The sequence below is a fragment of the Eupeodes corollae genome, chromosome 2 (assembly GCF_945859685.1).
Source record: "Eupeodes corollae chromosome 2, idEupCoro1.1, whole genome shotgun sequence".
Taxonomy (NCBI): Eukaryota; Metazoa; Arthropoda; class Insecta; order Diptera; family Syrphidae; genus Eupeodes; species Eupeodes corollae.
In genome coordinates this window covers 9,699,288-9,722,196 of record NC_079148.1, presented here as the reverse complement: position 1 = coordinate 9,722,196, position 22,909 = coordinate 9,699,288, and the positions used below count along the sequence as shown (strand labels likewise).

The 22,909-nt window shown below is 35.0% G+C and overlaps 2 protein-coding genes across 2 annotated transcripts in view; one reads left to right on the top strand and one right to left on the bottom strand.

Annotated features, from left to right (window-relative positions):
• The window catches only part of LOC129945976 (run domain Beclin-1-interacting and cysteine-rich domain-containing protein), a 16,909-nt gene extending 16,425 nt beyond the window's left edge, over positions 1-484 (top strand). Inside the window, exon 9 of the mRNA XM_056055973.1 lies at positions 5-484. Within this exon, the coding sequence (XP_055911948.1) occupies positions 5-184 (180 nt within the window). The 3' untranslated portion in view covers positions 185-484. The remainder of the gene's footprint in view (positions 1-4) is intronic.
• LOC129945977 (uncharacterized) lies at positions 385-22,909 on the bottom strand. The gene is made up of 3 exons (XM_056055974.1): positions 22,587-22,909; positions 996-1,190; positions 385-915 (listed from the first exon to the last, which is right to left on the bottom strand). The coding sequence occupies exons 1-3, from the start codon at positions 22,668-22,670 to the stop codon at positions 490-492; spliced, it is 705 nt and encodes a 234-aa protein (XP_055911949.1). The 5' UTR covers positions 22,671-22,909; the 3' UTR covers positions 385-489.

The following is a 22,909-nucleotide window of genomic DNA, read 5'->3' as shown; positions in this document are numbered from 1 at the left end:
ATAGCTTTGTACAGCGCGTGGATTTATATGTGAATTTTGTCGCAAAGAAACCGTCATTTTCCCTTGGCAACCTAAGGTATTACGATGCGATAAATGTGGATCTTGTTTTCACAGTAATTGCTGGAAATCGCAATTCGACTGTCCGAAATGTCAAAGACTTAAATCTCGCCAAATAGAGACTTAGTACAATTACAATTATTATGAACTTAAGTAATTGAGGTGGTGCATATTTTATTTTAGAAGAATTTACAGTTTTTTTAAACTTTTCTTTTTTTTTTAAACCATGATAACAACAACGTATATGTGATATTATAATTGAAGATTCTATCAATTAAGTTAAATAAAAAAATATACAATACTAAATATATATATATATATTATATTATGTACACATGTAATATAAAATATTCGTATAAAAAATCTATATAAAAACAACAAAAAAACAATAAATAAATACATCTACGCCTAAATCAAATAAAATTCCTAAACTTATGGTGCAGATGAAGTTCTAACAAATGGCGCTTTTTTTCGTTCTTCTTTGCAGGATATCACGATTTTGGCGGTTGGAGTTTCTATAACAGCATTTTGACGGCAAAGTTTGTGTCGTAAGCTCTCACGTTTTGGTTTTAGCTTCATATTGTGAGGCTTTGAAGTGGTCTTTGAACTTTTCGAAGTCTTTGCAGCAGATTTGGATGATGTCTTGGAAGAAGGTTCTTTGTTATTTGTTGATGAGATGTCTTTTTTTTGTTTCTTGGAAGTCGTCTTTTTTTCTTTAGTTGTTGGGTGTTTTTCATCTTTAGTTGATAGCTTTAAAGTACTTGAAGTTGTTGAGGCTTTAGATGATTTTCTTTTGGTTTCTCCCAATTCAGCTTTGTGGAGTTTTTGAGCTCGAGCTACTTCTTCGATTTTCTTTTCCTAAAAATAATAATAATTAATTTGAAAATAGTTGATCTATGAGTGTCATCTTCTAGTAAACCAATTAAAATAATACTTACAAATAATTGACGTTTTCTTTTATCACGTTTTGCCAATATTACTACCCAACCACCATAAAGGATCATTATAAGAGCTGGTACTAAAATACCTGCTAATACAGTGGTTTTTCTTATCCAAGCGTGGTAAATAGCCAAAAAGATTACAAAAGATGCAACAATAACTGCAACCAAGCGTCCATTTGCTTTTCTTTCTTCCTTAAAAGAAAAATATTGTTATAAGAAGATTTATAATATAACAAATATATTTAAGTAAGAATAATTATTAAAGTTAATGGTTTTTTTTTTATATTTTGCGCGCACTCAAGGGGATATGAAAACCCGTATAATGACTATACACAGTGCGAGCAATTAGGAAGGGAGGATAGGATTGGAAAGGAGATACCGATGCACATTGGTTTTGAATGTGATGAGTGGGAAATATTGAGTCTGGTAAAGCATTCCACATTCGTGTAGTGCGACTAAAACAAGAATCTTTGTACTTTATTATACGTCCGAAATTGGGCTCAAGGGTAAACTGATGGGCATTCCTGAAAGAACGTGTGTTACGGTTTAATTGTTTGAGGGGAGGAATGCAACTGGCTATTTCACTAGAACATTGTTTATGAAAATAGCGGTAAAATAATGACAGACATGAAGACTCAAGAGATATAAAAGTTTCAGTTAAACAACGGTCACCTATCAATTTTAGAGCTCTTTTTTGAATTCTGTCCAAGAGACTCAAATGTGTTATTGGAGCACCTGCCCAGATGTGAGAATTGTACTCGAGTTTCGGACGAATATAAGCTATCTAGATTGTAGACAGATCAGAAGGGGTAAAAAACTTCTTGCATCTTCGGAGAAAACCTAAAAACTTAGCAGCATTTTTGGCGATGTCAAATATGTGATCACTCCACAACAAGTGGTTTTTAATGCACATACCTAGGACTGAAAGCTGCACAGTCTCCTCAATGAAAGTATCACTAATGGATAGTGGCATTGGGGAGGGTTACGCTTTTGAGACAGTAGACAGCATTGAGTTCTTGAAGCATTAAATTGTACACGGTTTTTGATTCCCAATTGGACAATGTTGTCAAGATCAGAATTTAATGAGCTTATCATATGGGTATTCCACATCCCAAGAACAAGGATGAGAATCTAAAAACGAATATGAGAAGTTGAGGGTACTGTTATCATCGAAACAATTAAGTGGGTTAGAAGATTCAGACAAAAGATCATTTGTAAAAATAAGGAAAAGTGTTGGAGACAAAACGGAGCACACGTGGGGCACACGAGCGTCTATTTTGTGGATATCAGATTTTAACCCGTAAAAGACTACTTGAATTGAACGATCCGAAAGGTAATTTCTAACCCAACGAAGAAGGGATTCATCAATACCAAATGTGCGCATTTTCCATATGAGAGCTTGGTGCCAAACCCTATCAAATGCCTTTGAAATATCAAGTGCAATAATCTTACTTTCTCCAAAACGATGAAAAGATTTGTTCCACTGTTCGGTGAGATAAACCATGGGATCACCAGTGGATCTATTGCAACGAAAGGTCGAAAGCCATACTGCCGGTCATTAAGAAGCTTCCGTTCTTCAAGATATTTCTTAAGCTGAAAATTTATCAGCGTTTCTTTGGAAAGAAGTGACGTAAGTGCAATTGGACGATAGTTAGATGGTGAAGAGGTTTCGCCTTTTTTATTAACAGGCTGGACAAATGCAGTTTTCCACCCACTCGAGAAGAGACCTGTAGAATAGGACAGTTGGAAAAACTTATGCAGTGGTTTTGCCAGAGTTGAAGAACACCTCCTCGAACAATAGCGGGGATACTATCCGGGCTAACTGGGTCAGATTTTTAAGTACTCTGGCAACTGAACGTGTACGAAAGAAGATTCGTCACATAGAATCGTTTACGCTTTCAAGTACCAGAGGAGTCATGTCACTCATTGGCAGCGTCAAATTAACAGCAAACTGTGCTGCAAGCAAATTGGCTTTATCAATCGAGCTACGATGAAGACGTAGTGTTACGCACATTTTTTACAAATGACCAGACATTTTTGCTGCCTTTGGGACATTTTAGTATTTTTTTACGTAATTTCTGTTCATGCAAGAATTTAATGCGTCGTGTATGACCCTTACAGGTCTTTCTAGCTTGTTTGAACTTATTCCTGTTTTCCTCAGTTGGGTTGGCTTTGTAATTCCAGAAATTTACATTTTTGATCCTAATAACCTCTTTAAAGCTCGAATCAAACCATAAGTTTTTTTGGGTTTGATAGATTTTATCCTATTGGGAATACAATTTCTCATTCAACAAAGAATCAAGTTTGTAATCATATCTGCACTGGAATCCATTTCACTAACGAGGAAGCATAGTGACCAGTTAAAGTTCCTGAAGAATACATTGAGACCGTTCCAGTTGGCTTTCTCATATTGCCAAACGGTTCTCGTAAGGATTTTAACTTTAAATGAGGTTTTTTGGCATGAGAAATTTGCAGATATGTCACAATGGACTGATGTGCCTAGAGGCGATAATACACTGAGAGTATAATTATTAGGATCAGAGGTAAGAAACAATTGAAGAGCGTTGGCGGATTGACCTGCAACGTCAGGAATCCGATTTGGCTCGTCAGCTAACTGAGTCAGGTGGTTTAACTCAGCAATACTCTCGACATACCTTCCTTCGGATGTTGTCTGACCAGTCAGCTAATAGCGCAGCCACGAAGAATTTTGAACATTGAAATCGCCCGTAACAACGATCTCACTGTGCGGAAAACGGGATACAATTCTCTGGATAGAGTTGGAAAGTGCAGCGAATTCGTTTGAAGCCGAATTACTATCCAAACTTGGGCTGCGATAAACAAAGCAAGTAAAGGGTGATTTTTTTGAGGTTAGGATTTTCATGCATTAGTATTCGACAGATCACGCGGGATTTCAGACATGGTGTCAAAGAGAAAGATGCTCAGTATGCTTTGACATTTCATCATGAATAGACTTACTAACGAGCAACGTTTGCAAATCATTGAATTTTATTACCAAAATCAGTGTTCGGTTCGAAATGTGTTTCGCGCTTTACGTCCGATTTATGGTCTACATAACCGACCAAGTGAGCAAACAATTAATGCGATTGTGACCAAGTTTCGCACTCAGTTTACTTTATTGGACATTTAACCAACCACACGAATGCGTTGTAACGAGCCGCTTTGCCTGTTTGGGGTCGTGACTGGCTTAATTGAACCCGTAGCTCAGCGGTTTTGAAGGTTCTTCGACCCAGGACTCATCACAAAAATAATGCCAGTCTAGCATCCCGGTGGTAGTGATGCGCGAGATATTTATCATAACCCTCCCTACCTGGTTGTCTTCCTCGCTAAGAACAACCCCATTCCTCGGCTTCTTTTCCTTATCACTTCTTCCCCATTTTCCCCTTACTCTCTCATCCCTTTAGAAAAAATTTAAGCCATCATCTTCATGATTTAAGGCTTCATAAAAATTCCATCGCTTTTCTTTTTAAATAACAAATTATTTTATTTAGATAATTAAATTTTAAAAGGCTATAAACTGTATATATATATGTTTATATGCATGTATCAAAATTTAAATTTTTAATTTACGCAAAAATTAATTTAATACTTTAAATCTTGTATTTAATTTTACATAACAAAATAAAGTGGCAATCATACGCAAATCAACCACAATCTATCATTGATTCGATAAGAATCGTCTTCGATTTTATTACCAAAAATTGGATCTTCAAGATCTCTTTTCTTCTTGTTCTTTTAAACTTTATTTCAACTCCCCTTTATGCGGAACCCCCCCCCTTTGTTTGAAGTTATATATATACGAACGTATATCTTCTTTTTTTTTTTTTATTTTAATTCGTATATAGTATGTAAAAAAGGAAACATAATCGACTTACCCCGTTCTTCTGCTGTAGTGGCCACTGCTGCTGGAAGGCTGGGTCGACGAATTGTAATGATGGTAGATATATATACGTATATAAATTGTTCACTTTAACTAACTTCAAACAAACTATGTAAACTAATTGTATATTACGTTTCGCGGAACGTATCAAATCAAAAAAATTTCGTAATTGATTAATGATAATGATGTTACCACAAATTTAATTTACTAGTTAAGAAAATGTTTTAATTTTAAAACAAAAAAAAATTTAACTTTAAAAAAAACACTATATGTATTATATTCATCGGCTTCGAACAGCGTTAAGTTTAACGGTGGGGTTTTTGTCGGCGCCTAGACACTCTAGGCTACCGGGCTTCTTTAGCTTGGGGTGTGCTGAATGCTGATTTTAAATCTGGCCACGCAATCCTGTTGATTCCTTGTCATTCAAAATTTATACAGGTATTTTATCCTTGAGGATACCTTTCGGGAGCTTGATAAAAAAAAATGATTTCTTTTAAATTTAAGCACAAAATGCAGATTCTTATATGCATGTTGTTCTATATATGCATCTACGTGCATAAATATATTACATATATATATAAATTGCAAATAATGTCGCCATTTACCTTGATGGGTGGATAAATAATTCCTTTTCAATTTCTTGCACACCAAATGTAATTTTTTTTTTAAAAAAAAGGAAACCAAATTCACGTAAAAAAAACTTTAACGTTTATTAGTTAAAATAATTATATATGAAACTAATATTGGTAACAACTTTAATTTTTTTGTCATATAAGACTGCTCTTTATGTTTCTGATGTTTCTCTTCGGCTTTTAAAATTGGAAAAGGTCTAGGCTTCCTAGCCAACCTGCGGACTACCCGTTTTCATATAATAGAGAAAAGCTCCTATCCCGTTGATGGTTCTCCACTTCACCAACACACGAATCCCAGTTTTTATCTCACGCTTCTGAATCAGCGCGGATTGGTCTCTTTTTGTAAAGTGGAAATGTTGCTTCTTAGAAAATCTACTCAACCTAAGCTACCTAACCAACATTTCCACTTTACCGCCTCCGTATCTGCAACGATTGCTACCAGCTATTAAGTGTTGCCTTCTTTTTGTTGCATACTTTAGGGATACCCGGTTTCAGTTATTTTAAATATGAGCTTGTAGGTAACAGGGCTTTGCATTTTGCAAGTGTATCGCCCACAAGGAACATGCAAAGGAACCCACGACCTATCTAATAAAAACAGAGATCAAAAAAAATTATTCCAAAAAAAAAATCGTGACTTGAAACGAATTTACGTTACATAAAAAAATAGGAAGTAAACATCAACGAAACTCAAGTATTGATTGGCAATAAAACAATCGGATTAAGTCTTGTCAAATAAAATGTAAACACAAAAATATACATACGCACATATACACATACCTCTGTATGAGAATTGGAGTTTGGTTATGCAATGACCATATGGTTACATTTTGTTAGTTTTGTTTTTGTTTTCTTTTTCTTTTTGTTTTGCCGTCGGCAAATGATGTTTGAAAAAGATGCTTTGCCGACGGGAAATAGAAGGTTAAAAAAAATGTTTTGCCGCCGGAAGAACGCATTTTTAATGGTTTAAAAATGTTTCTTAGTGAAACGAATTATGAAAATGTTTTTTTTTTTCACCAGGAATCATTTGATTCAAGGAAAACGTGGGACGCGAACCCACTTAACTTTTATCTAGTCGGGCAAAAATAAAAAAATTAAGAAAATTATATTCATTGTCTCATATCCTTGGCATGGAATATACCTAAGGATTTGCCATTTAAATTCTCTAGTTCATACATGGCACTGCCTATAACTTTTTTAACGCGACATTTGACAAATTTAGGCAAAAGTTTGGCGCTAATGCCCTGAGTAAAGTTACTCTGCGCGAAGTTTCGATGAAAAACTTCTTGTCCTTCACGATAATTGACGGCTTTCGCACGAGTATTGTACGTGTTTTTTGACTTAACGTATGCCCTGAATATATTCTTCGATATATTTTGTCTCGCGAGGGCAGTTTTTACAGCATTTGGCAAGACTAACATTTCCGAGTCGTTCAGGGCATCCAGTTTTCGTAAAAGTCGGTATGAGGATCCGTGAGATATCATGTTTTGCCCAAATAGAGCAAAGTATGGTTGGCAATTCAACGATTCATGTACATCGGATCGTAGAGCGCAAGCTATGCTTGACAAGTGATCGTCCCAATCATTTTGCTCCTTAGATATCATCACCCTCAACTTACTCAAAACGCTCCTGTTAACGCGCTCGGCAATGTTAGCCTGCGGAGAATATAGTGCCGTGCGGATGTGCTGCACACCATAATTAGACAAAAACCGTTTAAACTCGCTGGAGATGAATTGTCGCCCATTATCGGAATGAATATATTCAGGGGTCCCGAAAGTATGAAAAATATCGCTTTCGAGGAAAGCTATCACTTTCGACGAGGTAGCTTTCGTCATTGGTTTGAGGAATACGAATTTAGTGAAAGCGTCAACTACTACGAAAACATATACATTTCCTCGCTTCGTACGCGGATAAGGTCCCAAAAAATCTATGTACAACCTCTGAATTGGTCTTTCCGTCACGATCTGCTTGGTGATTGGTGGACGAGGAACCTTATTTGGGGCCTTTACCATTTTACAAGTATCGCAGTCACTCACGAACGCTTTTATCTCTTTAGCCATTTTTGGCCAGTAGTACTTATTTTTTAAATGACAATAAGTTTTCGTAAAACCACCATGACAACTGAGTTTAGATTCATGGACTGATTTAATACATTCGTAAGTGAGAGCATCTGGCAACCAAAGACGCCACAATGAATCCTCCTCCACCACATCACCAGTCCTGAACCTTACTCTTTTGTATATATATTTTCCCGATACAACAAGGTCAGGAAGAGCAGATTGATTGGAAAGGATGCTCTTTCTCAACTGAGAATATTGTTCCGAATCGAATTCAACAGAATCAAGATCGATCTCTTTACCTATTGTTAAAGAATCTAGCTCCTCATAGTCAGCTTTTGAAATGGTTAACTCTGCAGAAATCTCTTCCATCTCCATTCGCGACAGGACATCCGGCACTACGTTGAGGGACCCCTTTCGATGTTCAATTGTAAAATCATAGCCTTGCAATTCCAGGCTCCATCTAGCCAGTCGTCCGGATAACTCCTTCATCGACATCAGCCATTTTAGGCTAGAATGGTCTGTTATTATTTTGAAAGGTAATCCATCAACATAGGGCCTAAACTTCCTGACGCTTAATACAGCTGCAAGACATTCCTGCTCAGTAACTGTGTAATTTTTTTGCGCTTTGTTCAACTTTTTTGACATATAGGCAATAGGTGATTCGTTATCGTTCTCATCCAACTGGAAAAGAACACCACCCACTCCATCGGAAGACGCGTCGCACTGAATGACAAATTCTTTCGAAAAATCAGGTTGTTTTAACACTGGTGATGAGGAAAGTGCATCCTTAAGCTTGTTGAAAGCCAACACCGCTTCGGGTGTTAATTCAAATTTTGTCTTCTTCTTAAGACAATCCGTAAGTGGAGCGGTGACATCAGCGTAATTTCGAATGAATCGGCGGTACCATCCGGTAAGACCGAGAAACCTTCGCACTTGTCGAATTGTTGTTGGAAGCGGAAAGTTGACCATTGCCTCCACCTTGTCAGGATTAGTCTTCAAAGTTCCTTGGCCGACAATATACCCAAGGAATTTTATCTCCCGCATGCAGAACTTGCTTTTGTCTAAGTTGATGGTAAGGTTCGCTCGACGGAGGCAAGCAGCCACTTCGGTAAGAATGCGCATATGAGACTTGAAGTCTGCAGTACAAATAAGCAAATCGTCTAAGTAAACAAACACATTATCACGGAGATGACTGGGCACCACTTGGTCGATAACTCGACACATTGTCTGACCCGCGTTACTAAGACCAAAAGGCATTACTCTGAACTGGTAGAGTGGCCTACCAGGCACTACAAACGCGGTTTTCTCTCGAGACTTCTCGTCAAGGGGTATTTGCCAGTACGCGTCCTTTAAGTCGATCCCCGTGATAAAGTGAGTGTCTCTTATGCGACTCAATAAGCCTTCAACGTGAGGCAACGGATACGCATCCTTTACCGTGACTGCGTTAACTTTTCGAAAGTCGAGACATAACCGAACTTTACCAGGCTTTCGCACCAAAACGACCGGACAGCTCCATGGCGAATTACTGACTTCAATAACTCCAAGCTCTAACATGCGGTCCAATTCCTTGTACGCCTCTTCTTGACGAACTGGAGACAGTGGGTAATGTCGAGATTTAATTGGTACAACGTTACCCGTATCGATTGTATGACATCCTAGACTTGTTTTCCCTAAGCCTAACACCATAAAGTTGGGAAACAGGTTTTTCACTTTATCTAACTGAAGTTTTTGTTCTGGAAGAAGATCTATCAGTTGGGCGTCATCTTTAAAATTTACCTCCTCGTCACCATTGTCAATATTTCCTTCAATTTCACTGATTTCAGGCATTAAATGAAAATTTCGCCAAAAGTTCATCCCAAGGTAAAGCTTTTGAGTGATGTTGGGGATTAAATAATAAGTAATTGGTTTGGTAACTCCGTTGTACGTTGTTGGAACTTCGCAATATCCCACGATATCATGCGATTTCCCATCCGCAGTCCGCACTTCGTTTTTATATGGAGTTACTTCTGCACCAATTTTCTTTACCAATGCCCAACCATCTTTTCCAATAACGGAGATTGAAGCTCCGCTATCTAACAACCCAAAGACAGATTCATCGTAAAGCTTTACGTCGGCATACATCCGACCATCTGAATTAGATGAAATTATAGTTTCGACAATTTGCTTACGAAATTTTTTTCGTTGTCGAAACCTTCGACGACACTTTTGAATATGAAAGCTTGATACATTATAGCCATGCCCAAAAATTCGAGCACGAACTTTGGCATAATTCATCTTGCGATCATGTAATGTTTGAAGATTAAACGCTTTAATGGGATAGGATGCAACTTCAGAATCTTCGACGTGACTTCGTTCCAAGATCTTGATTGGAACGTCTTTATCAGGAGCTTTACTTAAATTGTTGTTGGATGGAAATGATTTTATTGTTGGGAGTGGTTCGGAGCATTCCTGGTGGAACGAAGATCCCCACTCCTCCTCTCGTTCCCGTACAGGTTTCCCGAGTGTTTACCGCATTCCACAGTACTCACATCTTTTGCTCCACAAAGAAAGCAAAACAAATTTCTGGTTCTCGAAGGACAGAAATGATACGCATGGCCTTTCTGGTCACAATTCCAGCAAACATAGTTTGCCGTTGAAGTGGCTTTTCGAGCACCTGAAAAAGCTGCAACTTCCTCAGCCTCGAAAGGTTCAACTTCTTGGTTTTCCGCAATGGCAATTTCATGTACTACTTTAGGTACTAAGGATCTTTTAGCTAAAAATCGCTCAGCCTCTCGCACTTTATTTCTGAGCTCTTCAAGGCTCTTTACATTCGCAGCCAACAAGATTTCACCGAGTTTATCCTTAGTGTTGTTTCGAATAACGTTTATCATCTTCTTTTCGTCAAACGGTTCCATTAATCGGTCGTTGAGACCCGCTACAGCATGGTAAAAATCATCGAATGACTCCTTAGGACCTTGCCTTCGTGTAAGCAAACGCATATATATTTCGACATCACTTTTGAGTCTACCGAACTCCTTGTTCATTGCCGTTTTGACGTCACTAAATTTTGCATTAGGGTTTCTTTTAAGATATGCCCAAAACCATTTGTTTGGCCTACTTCCGGATGAGAGCAAAATTTGAAAATTTGCCATCATCTGTTCATCTGTATAACCAGAGGATTTTTGCATACGTTTGACTTTGAACAAAAATTCGGAAACATTTTCAGACCCATCATAGTTGATACGCCACCGATCAAGCCTACATCTATCTGGCGTGCTAAGCGAAGACGATGGTGCAATTGATTCCCTTGGCTCCGAGCTAAGAACTTCCGGCCCTCTATCAGCGTTAATCGAAAACGGATTAATATTCCTTGAATTATTTTTTTCTTGTTGATTGATACCAATCGACTCCAACTTTGCTATGACGTTATTCATAAAAACATTTAACGTTTGCATGAGCCTAACCTGATTACCAGTTATCGATGACTCTATGCGATCCAACAATTCATTTGTTTCATCTACTCTAATTGCATTATGGTTAGTGCCACCGCTTTCAGGGGCTTCACCTTCGGCTGTATTTTGTACCCTACCGCCAATGTCAACATTTTCGTTTTCACTGTTCATGGTAGATGTTAAATCCGAAACAATTGAGTTAATATCTTCAGAAAAACTAAACGTATTATTAAGATCAAAACGATCGATCGTATTTCTAAATCTTTGATGGAACTCCTCAAATTTAGCTTCGGTATACAAACTGACTTCTTGAAGTTTCTCTTGGAAAGACTTTCTTCTCTGTTTGCTCATACCTTAACCAGAATCTACCGAGTATACCCCTTCACTATAAAAAAAAGACTTCCGCTACTGACTCTTTGAATCCGAAAAAAAAAACTCAAGATCAATGAATTAATCAATTCGAAAACCCTCACCAGAACAGGACACTCGAACTCTATTATGGTCCTAATGCAGGTTGAACTAGGAAAATTCAAAAGAAAAATAAAAACTATCTATTTGAAAGTCTAAACCAAAGAAAATGCAATTTTTGTGCTCAAAAATGTAAATAAAAAATAAAAAAATGTACCTAATAGTAAAAGTATTAAACTAAAAAAATATGTAATTCGAAAACTCGATTATCAAAGAACGTTCAAATTTCAAAATTATTTTCAACGATAAAAAAAATGTATGTAATCTGTAATTCAATTCAAAGTAATTGTAATTCTATACTGTTTATATTTTTGATTATAGTTCACAAATTCCACCCTTTTTCCAACAGGATGTTTAATATTGAACTAAATTTTAAAAATGATATCTCAACAAAAAAGATCAAATTGAAAATCAACTATAAGTTTTTGAGACGATAAGGAAAATTTCATAAGGATACGTGACCAAATTCAACACAAACATCCAGCTCCAAACCTGAAATTCTTGTTCGAACTTACCATCAAATATAATATTTTAAAGAAAAATAATTCAAAAATGTTTTCAAAATATATAAAAAAATGTATTATGTTATTATATTAAGAACATTTAAAAACTTCAAAATGATTGATTATTATTAAATATTGTGTTTATTTTCAAAGTGTATCTTCATAAAAAAATAAAGGGATGAGAATCTGATAAGAGAAATAAACAGGAAAAGAAATGATGAAAACGGAAAAGAAGCCGTGTTCTGCGAGCCAGATAATAAAACAAAATTAAAATAAACTACTTTAACTATTGTTAAAAAAAAGGACTTGAAAAAAAAATGTAATCTTTGAGTTTCAGAACTCCAATGACGAATCACTAACTTCATCCTTGAAGGACTCTGAAACTCTCCGAAAATAAATGACTGCTGGAAGGACCTCCGAATACGCCTCTCCATAGACGGGTCTCTTCCGAGCATTAAGATTTGTTTAAAGTGTGTGCCACTTGTCTTGCTATTTGAGTTCCTTATCAAGAATACTCAAAGACTTAAACACTTGATTCACATCACTTTTTAATAAAAAGAAAATTTTGATTATGTCTCACTTATGGCAACGCGGAACCAAATACCTTATATCCAGTAACCGGGACTCACAAAATCAACATAATCAAATTCGAATTTAAATGAAAAAAAAATTAAAGAATGTTAATAAATTATTTTAAAATAATGAAAAAAAAACTAAATGAATTGGCTCAAAATAACTCTTTAGCCACTCTATCTTCAGAATTCAGATAGAGGGCTCCACGTTGGGGGCGCCATTTGTAACGAGCCGCTTTGCCTGTTTGGGGTCGTGACTGGCTTAATTGAACCCGTAGCTCAGCGGTTTTGAAGGTTCTTCGACCCAGGACTCATCACAAAAATAATGCCAGTCTAGCATCCCGGTGGTAGTGATGCGCGAGATATTTATCATAACCCTCCCTACCTGGTTGTCTTCCTCGCTAAGAACAACCCCATTCCTCGGCTTCTTTTCCTTATCACTTCTTCCCCATTTTCCCCTTACTCTCTCATCCCTTTAGAAAAAATTTAAGCCATCATCTTCATGATTTAAGGCTTCATAAAAATTCCATCGCTTTTCTTTTTAAATAACAAATTATTTTATTTAGATAATTAAATTTTAAAAGGCTATAAACTGTATATATATATGTTTATATGCATGTATCAAAATTTAAATTTTTAATTTACGCAAAAATTAATTTAATACTTTAAATCTTGTATTTAATTTTACATAACAAAATAAAGTGGCAATCATACGCAAATCAACCACAATCTATCATTGATTCGATAAGAATCGTCTTCGATTTTATTACCAAAAATTGGATCTTCAAGATCTCTTTTCTTCTTGTTCTTTTAAACTTTATTTCAACTCCCCTTTATGCGGAACCCCCCCCCTTTGTTTGAAGTTATATATATACGAACGTATATCTTCTTTTTTTTTTTTTATTTTAATTCGTATATAGTATGTAAAAAAGGAAACATAATCGACTTACCCCGTTCTTCTGCTGTAGTGGCCACTGCTGCTGGAAGGCTGGGTCGACGAATTGTAATGATGGTAGATATATATACGTATATAAATTGTTCACTTTAACTAACTTCAAACAAACTATGTAAACTAATTGTATATTACGTTTCGCGGAACGTATCAAATCAAAAAAATTTCGTAATTGATTAATGATAATGATGTTACCACAAATTTAATTTACTAGTTAAGAAAATGTTTTAATTTTAAAACAAAAAAAAATTTAACTTTAAAAAAAACACTATATGTATTATATTCATCGGCTTCGAACAGCGTTAAGTTTAACGGTGGGGTTTTTGTCGGCGCCTAGACACTCTAGGCTACCGGGCTTCTTTAGCTTGGGGTGTGCTGAATGCTGATTTTAAATCTGGCCACGCAATCCTGTTGATTCCTTGTCATTCAAAATTTATACAGGTATTTTATCCTTGAGGATACCTTTCGGGAGCTTGATAAAAAAAAATGATTTCTTTTAAATTTAAGCACAAAATGCAGATTCTTATATGCATGTTGTTCTATATATGCATCTACGTGCATAAATATATTACATATATATATAAATTGCAAATAATGTCGCCATTTACCTTGATGGGTGGATAAATAATTCCTTTTCAATTTCTTGCACACCAAATGTAATTTTTTTTTTAAAAAAAAGGAAACCAAATTCACGTAAAAAAAACTTTAACGTTTATTAGTTAAAATAATTATATATGAAACTAATATTGGTAACAACTTTAATTTTTTTGTCATATAAGACTGCTCTTTATGTTTCTGATGTTTCTCTTCGGCTTTTAAAATTGGAAAAGGTCTAGGCTTCCTAGCCAACCTGCGGACTACCCGTTTTCATATAATAGAGAAAAGCTCCTATCCCGTTGATGGTTCTCCACTTCACCAACACACGAATCCCAGTTTTTATCTCACGCTTCTGAATCAGCGCGGATTGGTCTCTTTTTGTAAAGTGGAAATGTTGCTTCTTAGAAAATCTACTCAACCTAAGCTACCTAACCAACATTTCCACTTTACCGCCTCCGTATCTGCAACGATTGCTACCAGCTATTAAGTGTTGCCTTCTTTTTGTTGCATACTTTAGGGATACCCGGTTTCAGTTATTTTAAATATGAGCTTGTAGGTAACAGCGTACAGTGGGTACAGAGAATATTGCGTCTGTTTCTGAGAGTGTTGCTGAAGACCGTGAAATGTCGATTCGTTGCCGTTCGCAGCAATTGGGTTTGTGTTATTCGACCACATGGAAGATTTTACGCAAAGATCGTGGTGTAAAACCGTATAAAATACAGCTCGTGCAAGAACTGAAGCCGAACGATCTGCCACAACGTCGAATTTTCAGTGAATGAAAAGTTGGCAGAAAATCCGCTTTTTTATCGACAAAGTTTGTTAAGCGATGAGGCTCATTTCTGGTTGAATGGCTACGTAAATAAGCAAAATTGCCGCATTTGGAGTGAAGAGCAACCAGAAGCCGTTCAAGAACTGCCCATGCATGCCGAAAAATGCACTGTTTGGTGTGGTTTGTACGCTGGTGGAATCATTGGACCGTATTTTTTCAAAGATGCTGTTGGACGCAACGTTACGGTGAATGGCGATCGCTATCGTTCAATGCTAACAAACTTTTTGTTGCCAAAAATGGAAGAACTGAACTTGGTTGACATGTGGTTTCAACAAGATGGCGCTATATGCCACACAGCTCGCGATTCTATGGCCATTTTGAGGGAAAACTTCGGAGAACAATTCATCTCAAGGAATGGACCGGTAAGTTGGCCACCAAGATCATGCGATTTGACGCCTTTAGACTATTTTTTGTGGGGCTACGTCAAGTCTAAAGTCTACACAAATAAGCCAGCAACTATTTCAGCTTTGGAAGACAACATTTCCGAAGAAATTCGGGCTATTCCGGCCGAAATGCTCGAAAAAGTTACCCAAAATTGGACTTTCCGTACACCTAAGACGCAGCCGCGGTCAACATTTAAATGAAATTATCTTTAAAAAGTAAATGTCATGGACCAATCTAACGTTTCAAATAAAGAATCGATGAGATTTTGCAAATTTTATGCGTTTTTTTTTTTTAAGTTCTCAAGCTCTTAAAAAATCACCGTTTATGAGTGATGCGCCTTTGAACAGTAAATTTGAACCATATTATGATTAAAATTTGTATTAATACATTGGCCATACTGTGACAGAAGCTGATAGGCAACATCATTACGAACGTAAACGGCTAGACCATGGTGAGAAAAGAATAATGGCACTAAGCTATAACTATGAAGGTTAAACTCGGTATGATCATCACACTGATCCGCTCCTTTTTGATAATATTGAATTTCATATCTTGGTGAACGTATTTATGAGAACTTTTATCTTGTCTTTCTTATTTGAAAATTTTAATATTAATAGGGTCGATAGACTATAATTTGATTCGAAAATATTTTTCAGTTTTCGTTTTTTACTATGGTTTCTTCAGTTGAATTTGAATATAAAGTATATGCACAATATTGTGTCTCATATCATCTCTACAGCATCACCGGTAGACCTTGTGTTTGTGGCACGTTTATTTATTTTAAATTAAGTTTAAAAGTAGCGTCAGTTGGATCAGCATTTTCATTAATTATTTACTTTCCTTTATTATTGACACAAGTACATAATATAAGAAAAATTAATTAGGTATTTTCATACGTATCCATAAAGATGTGTTCATTGTAGGCATCATAAAAAAGTCATTAATATTGTTGTATACAAGCTCGTGAAAAAATGATATTATGACTACGTACATATTTGCATACATATACATAAATTTAGCTCACAGAATTTGAATTTGATTAGAAATAACATTGATCAATTGACAATCAAATTACACTTTTCCGGTTGGTATTCATAGCCATAATTCAAATCAGACTTCAAAATCACTCCATAACGTCATGTTTTTGAGATATCAGTTTTTAAAATTATAAAGGAACACATACATACAGGGAGTGCCATTAATATTGTTTTTTTTTTTTTCTTTCCATAAAAACACTACTTTTCTCTTTAAACTTTAAAAAAGTTAAAACCTAGTTTTCCTTTAAAATATTTTATATTTAATAATTTCAATATATGTATATAAATTTTTTAATTAAAATAGGAAATTAACAAAATAAAATAAATACAAAATACGACAACTCAAAAAATAACACTTCATTAATATTTGATTTTTTTAGATACTCATATTAACTTTTTAATTAATCTTTCTTACCATTGACCTTAATATTTTGTTGGATACTCTTGATTGGATAAAACTCCGTCCAGTCGCTTGGGCATATTTTTTATAACTTTTTGTAGGTATTTCATGCCTATTTTGCTCCATTCTTTTTGAAGCCGTTGCTTAAGTGCACTTATTGACGAGACAGGGTTTGCACGAACTCGAAGGTCTAATTCATTCCACAAATTCTCGATTGGGTTAAGGTCTGGAGATTGTGGAGGACAGTTTCACAGAAGCCATTCCCTAAAAACATGCGCCTTGTGCTTCGGGTCGTTGTCCTGGTAAAATTTGAAATTCCTTAAAATGCCTAATTTCTCAGAACTTTGCCTTAAATTTTCTTTTAGGATCCTCAAATAGTATTCTTTATTTAATATACCGTCGATGAATACTAAATATCCCATATCCCTTGCCGAAATGCACCCGCAAACCATGATGTGCCCGCCTCCATGCTTCACTGCTGGCTTTGTGTTCCTGCTTTTAAGCTCTTCATTTGGCTTGCGCCACACCATAACTATTCCATCCGATCTAAAGAAGTTGTACTTACTCTCGTCAACAAATATTACATCATCCCACCAAGTTGCATCCTTCTTTTTGTGTTCCCTCGCAAATTTGATCCGAATTTGCCTGTTGCTCATATTGATGAATTTTTTTTTTCGGGTAACACGACCATTATAACCATTTGTTTTTATGGTTTGGCGTACTGTTCCATTAACAATTCTTGCAAAATTTTTGGTGCACTTAAACGAGGATTTGCTTTTTCTTACTATTAGCTGTTCTTCTTTCGTTGTTAAATTTTTTAGTTGACCCATTTGCTTCTTTGGTTCGATCCTTCCTTCTCTTTTATACCTCCAAACAATATCACCTACAGTGTTTGGCATCATGTCTAAAATATCAGCAATTTTTTTGTATGTTTATTCTTTACTTTGGTGAAAAATAACATGGTTCAAGGATTGCATTTTTTCCTTTGCTTTTAAAATAAAATTAAACAATCTTACACTAAACTGTTTTAAAAATGTATGCAAACGTGTAGTGAACACGTTGTCGAACAGACAAACTGTTAATCGGAGCAAATGTCAAACTCATCAAAGAAAACAAAAAAACGAATTTTAACGCAGCGCTTACATGTGTCCTTTTTGAGTTGTTTAGTTTAAGTGTTAAGTTAAGTGATTGCACCATTTTTTAATGAAATATTTAGGGAATAATATACTAATTTATAAAATAACCAAATAATAAACTCAAATTCACCTTTTACTATGAGAAAAACACCAAAAGTATGTATAAGAATAAAAACCGAATATTATTAACACTCACTTTATGTATCGGTGTTTAAACCTCCCTGTCCGCAGAGGTTTTTTGTTTTTTTTTTGCATACAATATCTCTTCCTTTACACAATTTTATCGTGAGCGAAATTTTTTAATAAAAAAAGACTTCAGTAAACTTTTGATTTGTTGTTAATGATACAAGTATTTTTGGCACCAGTATTATTGCCATTTAACAATGAAGTTATTACCAAGCATTTTATTACAGCGAATGTGGCAGACAACGCCATCACGAGGACGAAGTTGTGTTCTGGGAAATTGAAAATAATCAAAGAACTTCCATCAGAGCCATTGTTAATCGACTGTTCAGAGGATTCTTAAAGAGAACAACCAGCACTCTTTTCACATACAGTGTGTCCAGGATTTATTACTAATAGATTACCAAAAAGAGTTCGGGTCTGCCAAATTATGACCAATAAGGCCAAGAAGATCCAGATTTTATTGAACAAATGTTATGAAGTGATGAATCATCATTTAATATTGGATGGAAAAAACTTAAAAATTTGATGTTAATCTTAAGCCAAGCAAGAAACCAGGACGATTATTTTTGTAGGAACAGTTTACAAACCTAATTGTCTTGAAGAATAATGATTGGTTCTTCATAAACAGTTTTTCTTTTATAAAAATAAAATATAATATGAAAATATTGTTTGTGATGATTCTAAAATAACTCTATATTAAGTTTAAAAGCGCATTTAAAAAACACCTAAAGTAGCTCAAAACAATTAGTATAAATTTAAATAAAGAAGAAAAAGCAGACAAAGGTATAGCATTCCAATAACGTTCGTGAACTGGGTGGTCGTAATCAAATAAGGTGAACACTCTTGGAGCTGAAAAACAATAAAGCCATTGGCATAGATGGAATTCCAGTAGAATTCTACAAAAATAGCACAGTTCAATTTAAGAATTACCTTCTATCATGCCTCAACAGATTATGCAGCGATTCTTATGTGCCCCACAACCTAAACAAAGCAGTTATTTTTGCAATTCACAAGAGTGGTAATGCCACCCTACCGGAAAACTACAGAGGAATTTCTATTTTAAGCACTTTGAGGAAGATTCTTACTTCGATTCTATACGAAAGGCTTACCAAATGGATCGAAGAAAAAAACCTTTTAAGTATGTTCCAAGCTGGTTTTCGGTCGGGCTTCTCAATCATGGATCAAATATTTGCTGTGACAAGCATTGCTAGAAAATCTATTGATAATAAGAAAAAACTATACGCTTCCTTCGTAGATTTCAAGGCAGCATTTGACAAAGTTAACAGACAGGCTTTGCTGTACAAGCGAAAATTGTTTGACCATCTACTCTTAATTTCTTGCTTCATCTAGTGCATCTGTATGGGATGGAACGGACTTCTCAGAATGGTTTTAAACAACTGCTGGTGTTCCACAGGGTTGTATTTTCGGCCCATTACTTTTTGCTTTGTTTGTTGACGACATTTGTGATATACTCCCAGGAGGGATACCGTTTGCTGATATACAAATTTAAGTTCGGTTATATGCTGATGACTTAGCACTACTCACCGAAAACCCTTACACTCTGCAATTACAAATAAACACGCTGAATGCATTTTGCGAGTAATGGGGGTTAGTCATCAATACAGGCAAAGGTGATGATTCTTGAAGCACGTCGAAGGAGAAGACAACCCGGCGAATAATGGTCTCACAATAATGTAAACATAGTAAAACCTTAAAAATGATGTGGACTAGGTTCAAACTAAGATATCTCGCGTCAAAATACCGTGTTTTCATGCAACGGTCAATACTTGTATGTGCTATGTTGCCCAGGTTTTCGGCTATATAAATCTCGAGACCTTTGAATCGGTGCAGAGATATTTCTGCAAACGATTATTTAGACTACCTAACTCAACGCCTAACTATGCTATATATATGGAATTTGGTATAATGCCTCTGTACACAAGAAATCAAAAAGCCAACTATGTCACAATGGAGCTTCGACCTTACGTTCCGGTCGACAATCGTAAGGAAAAGAACGTAATGTGACTCCAAACCGAAGCTCTAGTTCAATTATCTGAACATTTGCTTTGTCTGACAGCTCAACAACTGTAAAAAATGTCAACAAACAAAATATTTGCTCTTTGGAAGGATGAAATAATAGAAATGTCATTCAAAGCAACCTCGAAGCAAGGCCACCGTAACGCAAACGAAGCCGAACCTGAAGCGTGTTTGTGATTCAGCCATCAATCACCAAATTTCTTCTGGAATGAACTATTTTCGTAATAAATACTCATTTCATTGCCATTTGCCAAATATTGTAGGACTCCATTTTTATTAGAGCTACATTTCTCCAAGCAGACTTTAAGAAATATTAAATGGAGGACTAGGATGGTGTACTTCCAAAATTTAATGAGCTTATCATATTCTACCAATAACCGTGGGGTGATGGTTAGTGTGTTAAACTTTCCTTCTAGAGGACTTGTGTCCAATGCTTCAAAGCCTGTACCACCTACAGTTTTTTTCAACGAGTTGTGCCTTTTGCAAGGAATTGACAAATACTCTAAAAGTAATTCTTGTGATAAAGTGCTTCTCAAATTTGCCGTACGGATTCAAAATAAAACTGTGGGACCCTCTCCATCCCTGAAATAGCTCCCACACTTTATTATACGCTGGAATTCAAGTTCCACATCCTATAATTGCACAGACGTATTTTCTTGATTTTGGTAGTAAACTATTAAAAATCCTGGTCGGCTAATGACAAAGGTTGGAATCAAGGAAACAATATTAAAAGCGAAGCAGTTCATTGATTTAAAGTTGCAGGCGAGATATCGTTAATGAATATAAGGAAGAGGATCGAATTCAAAAAGGAGGACTAAAACAGCAGCATATATTTTGTGAGTTTCAAACTTGAATCCATCTAATACACAATCATTTGTGTTGTAGATTTGAAATAGATTCGAATTAAATATATTTAAAGATTTCAGACAGTCAAACATTAACATGATAAATATTTTATCATGTTAATGTTTGACTATTTTTTTTTGACGAATGCTTTAACTAGGACATAAAGAACTGACACGTTTAATTTAAAAATAAGGTTTTCCTATACTTTTTCGGGTTTATATAAACAAAATCAAACTGACAAAAAAAGTGCACACTTTGAATTAACAACAATACGTGTTTTCAAAGCGATGATTTTCAATGAAAGTTCCGTACATAAATATAAGCTGGCGCCCAACAGTAAGTATTCGTGTGCCCAATAATAAGTAGTATGTAGTTGTTTATTTAATTATTCAGCTTTTCAAACATCCGCTTCATGTTCGAATTGTTATCGTGTAAACATTTCTATCACCTGTGCGAAAAAATTCTTTCAAATAATATACCTGCATTGTTTTTAATTAAACTGTACAATGTATGAAAGTATAACCAGAAAGATGTACCTATGATCTCTTTTCCTATATTTTCTTAAGTTCATGTTGTATTTACAATACCGATCGTTTAAAGAATTTGATAGCTTTAAGATCTTTGAACTTGTTTATTGTTCTTTTGTCCTCGTCAAGGAAGGAGAATTCCTATTTCTGGCAAAGTTCGAAAAATTAAACTCTTCGATCTCAAAAAATTATCTATAAATGTAAAGATATTTAGGATGTACTTTAAGTATTTTATTTTTTTGTATGTTTATTGACTTGGGAAAAAATAATATTCATGGCTGGATTTAATAAGACACAAGATTCGTTTAAAAATAATTATTATTTCATTTAACAATCGTAAAATTGTTTCATTTTAAATTAATTTTTATCGCCAGACACACTGTACAATAAATCATCCATGGCCTTATTTTATCCGATTAAAATACCTTGAACAGCAACTATTAAAAATTTAAATTTATCTTTCGGAGAGATACATATATTTTCTTTTTGTTTCCTTGATTCTGAGAATAAGTCAGGTGTAATATATACAAAACAGTTTAATGAAACTTGTGTTTCAAAAAGAAAAAGAGTTTAAATGTGTAATCTGTTTCAAAAAGTCCTTCGAAATTGTTTCAAATTCAAAAAATTAACCACAAAATTATTTTTTTCATTACAATCCGTCTCAAAATGTTTCGTATCAGGTTCAAAAATCCGTTTAAAAATAAAATTAATTAAATTCCAAAACCTTAATTCGTAATTTCAGGGCGTAAACACAATAACTTTGCGTTACATTACTTAAAGTATTTAAACACTATTAAAGTTTAAATTTAAATTATTTGACTCGCATAAACTATAGATATCGCTGTCTGACATTGCAACAGCAACGGTGTTTTTAATTTCACTTTTTTTTAACGATCTGAATTTAAATCATTTCATTCTCTTCAAATTATATTTATTCATTTCAAGTACTTCCGGTTGGACGCCATTTTTAAACCGCCAAGCTTAATGTGTGGTTAAACAAATTCACTTAAACCAAGTTTACACTCGGTGTAAACTCGGTGGTTTACACGGTGATTTAGAAATCATTTTTGGGCGCACAAAATGTATTTAAACTTACTCTCGATTCCTTGCCGAGAATTTCCTTAAGATTTTCTTCAATATCCTTTTCAGACATCTTTCTCAAATCCATTGTAGTTGTCATTTTTGTCAATGTTAATTAAATGTTTATATTATCAGAAAACAACCCGAACGAAAAAAAAGTAATTTCTCTCTCCTTAAGATCAATATATTTTCAAAAAATCAATTAAACAACTCTTAGAATTTATAATTAACACTTAACTCTTTAAGAAGCTATACTTCAATGAGTACATTTAAATGTAATTATGTACATTAAGAAAAAGAAGTCTTTTAGATAGTTTTTGAAAAGAAAAAAACAACTAA

Excerpts from the sequence above, each read along its gene's own strand:
- LOC129945977 (XM_056055974.1), bottom strand. The coding sequence starts at position 22,670 with ATGACAACTACAATGGATTTGAGAAAGATGTCTGAAAAGGATATTGAA. Across the intron at positions 1,191-22,586 it reads TTCTCGGCAAGGAATCGAGA|GAAGAAAGAAAAGCAAATGG; the intron begins GTAAGTTTAAAT and ends TTTTCTTTTAAG. Across the intron at positions 916-995 it reads AAAGAAAACGTCAATTATTT|GAAAAGAAAATCGAAGAAGT; the intron begins GTAAGTATTATT and ends TATTATTTTTAG.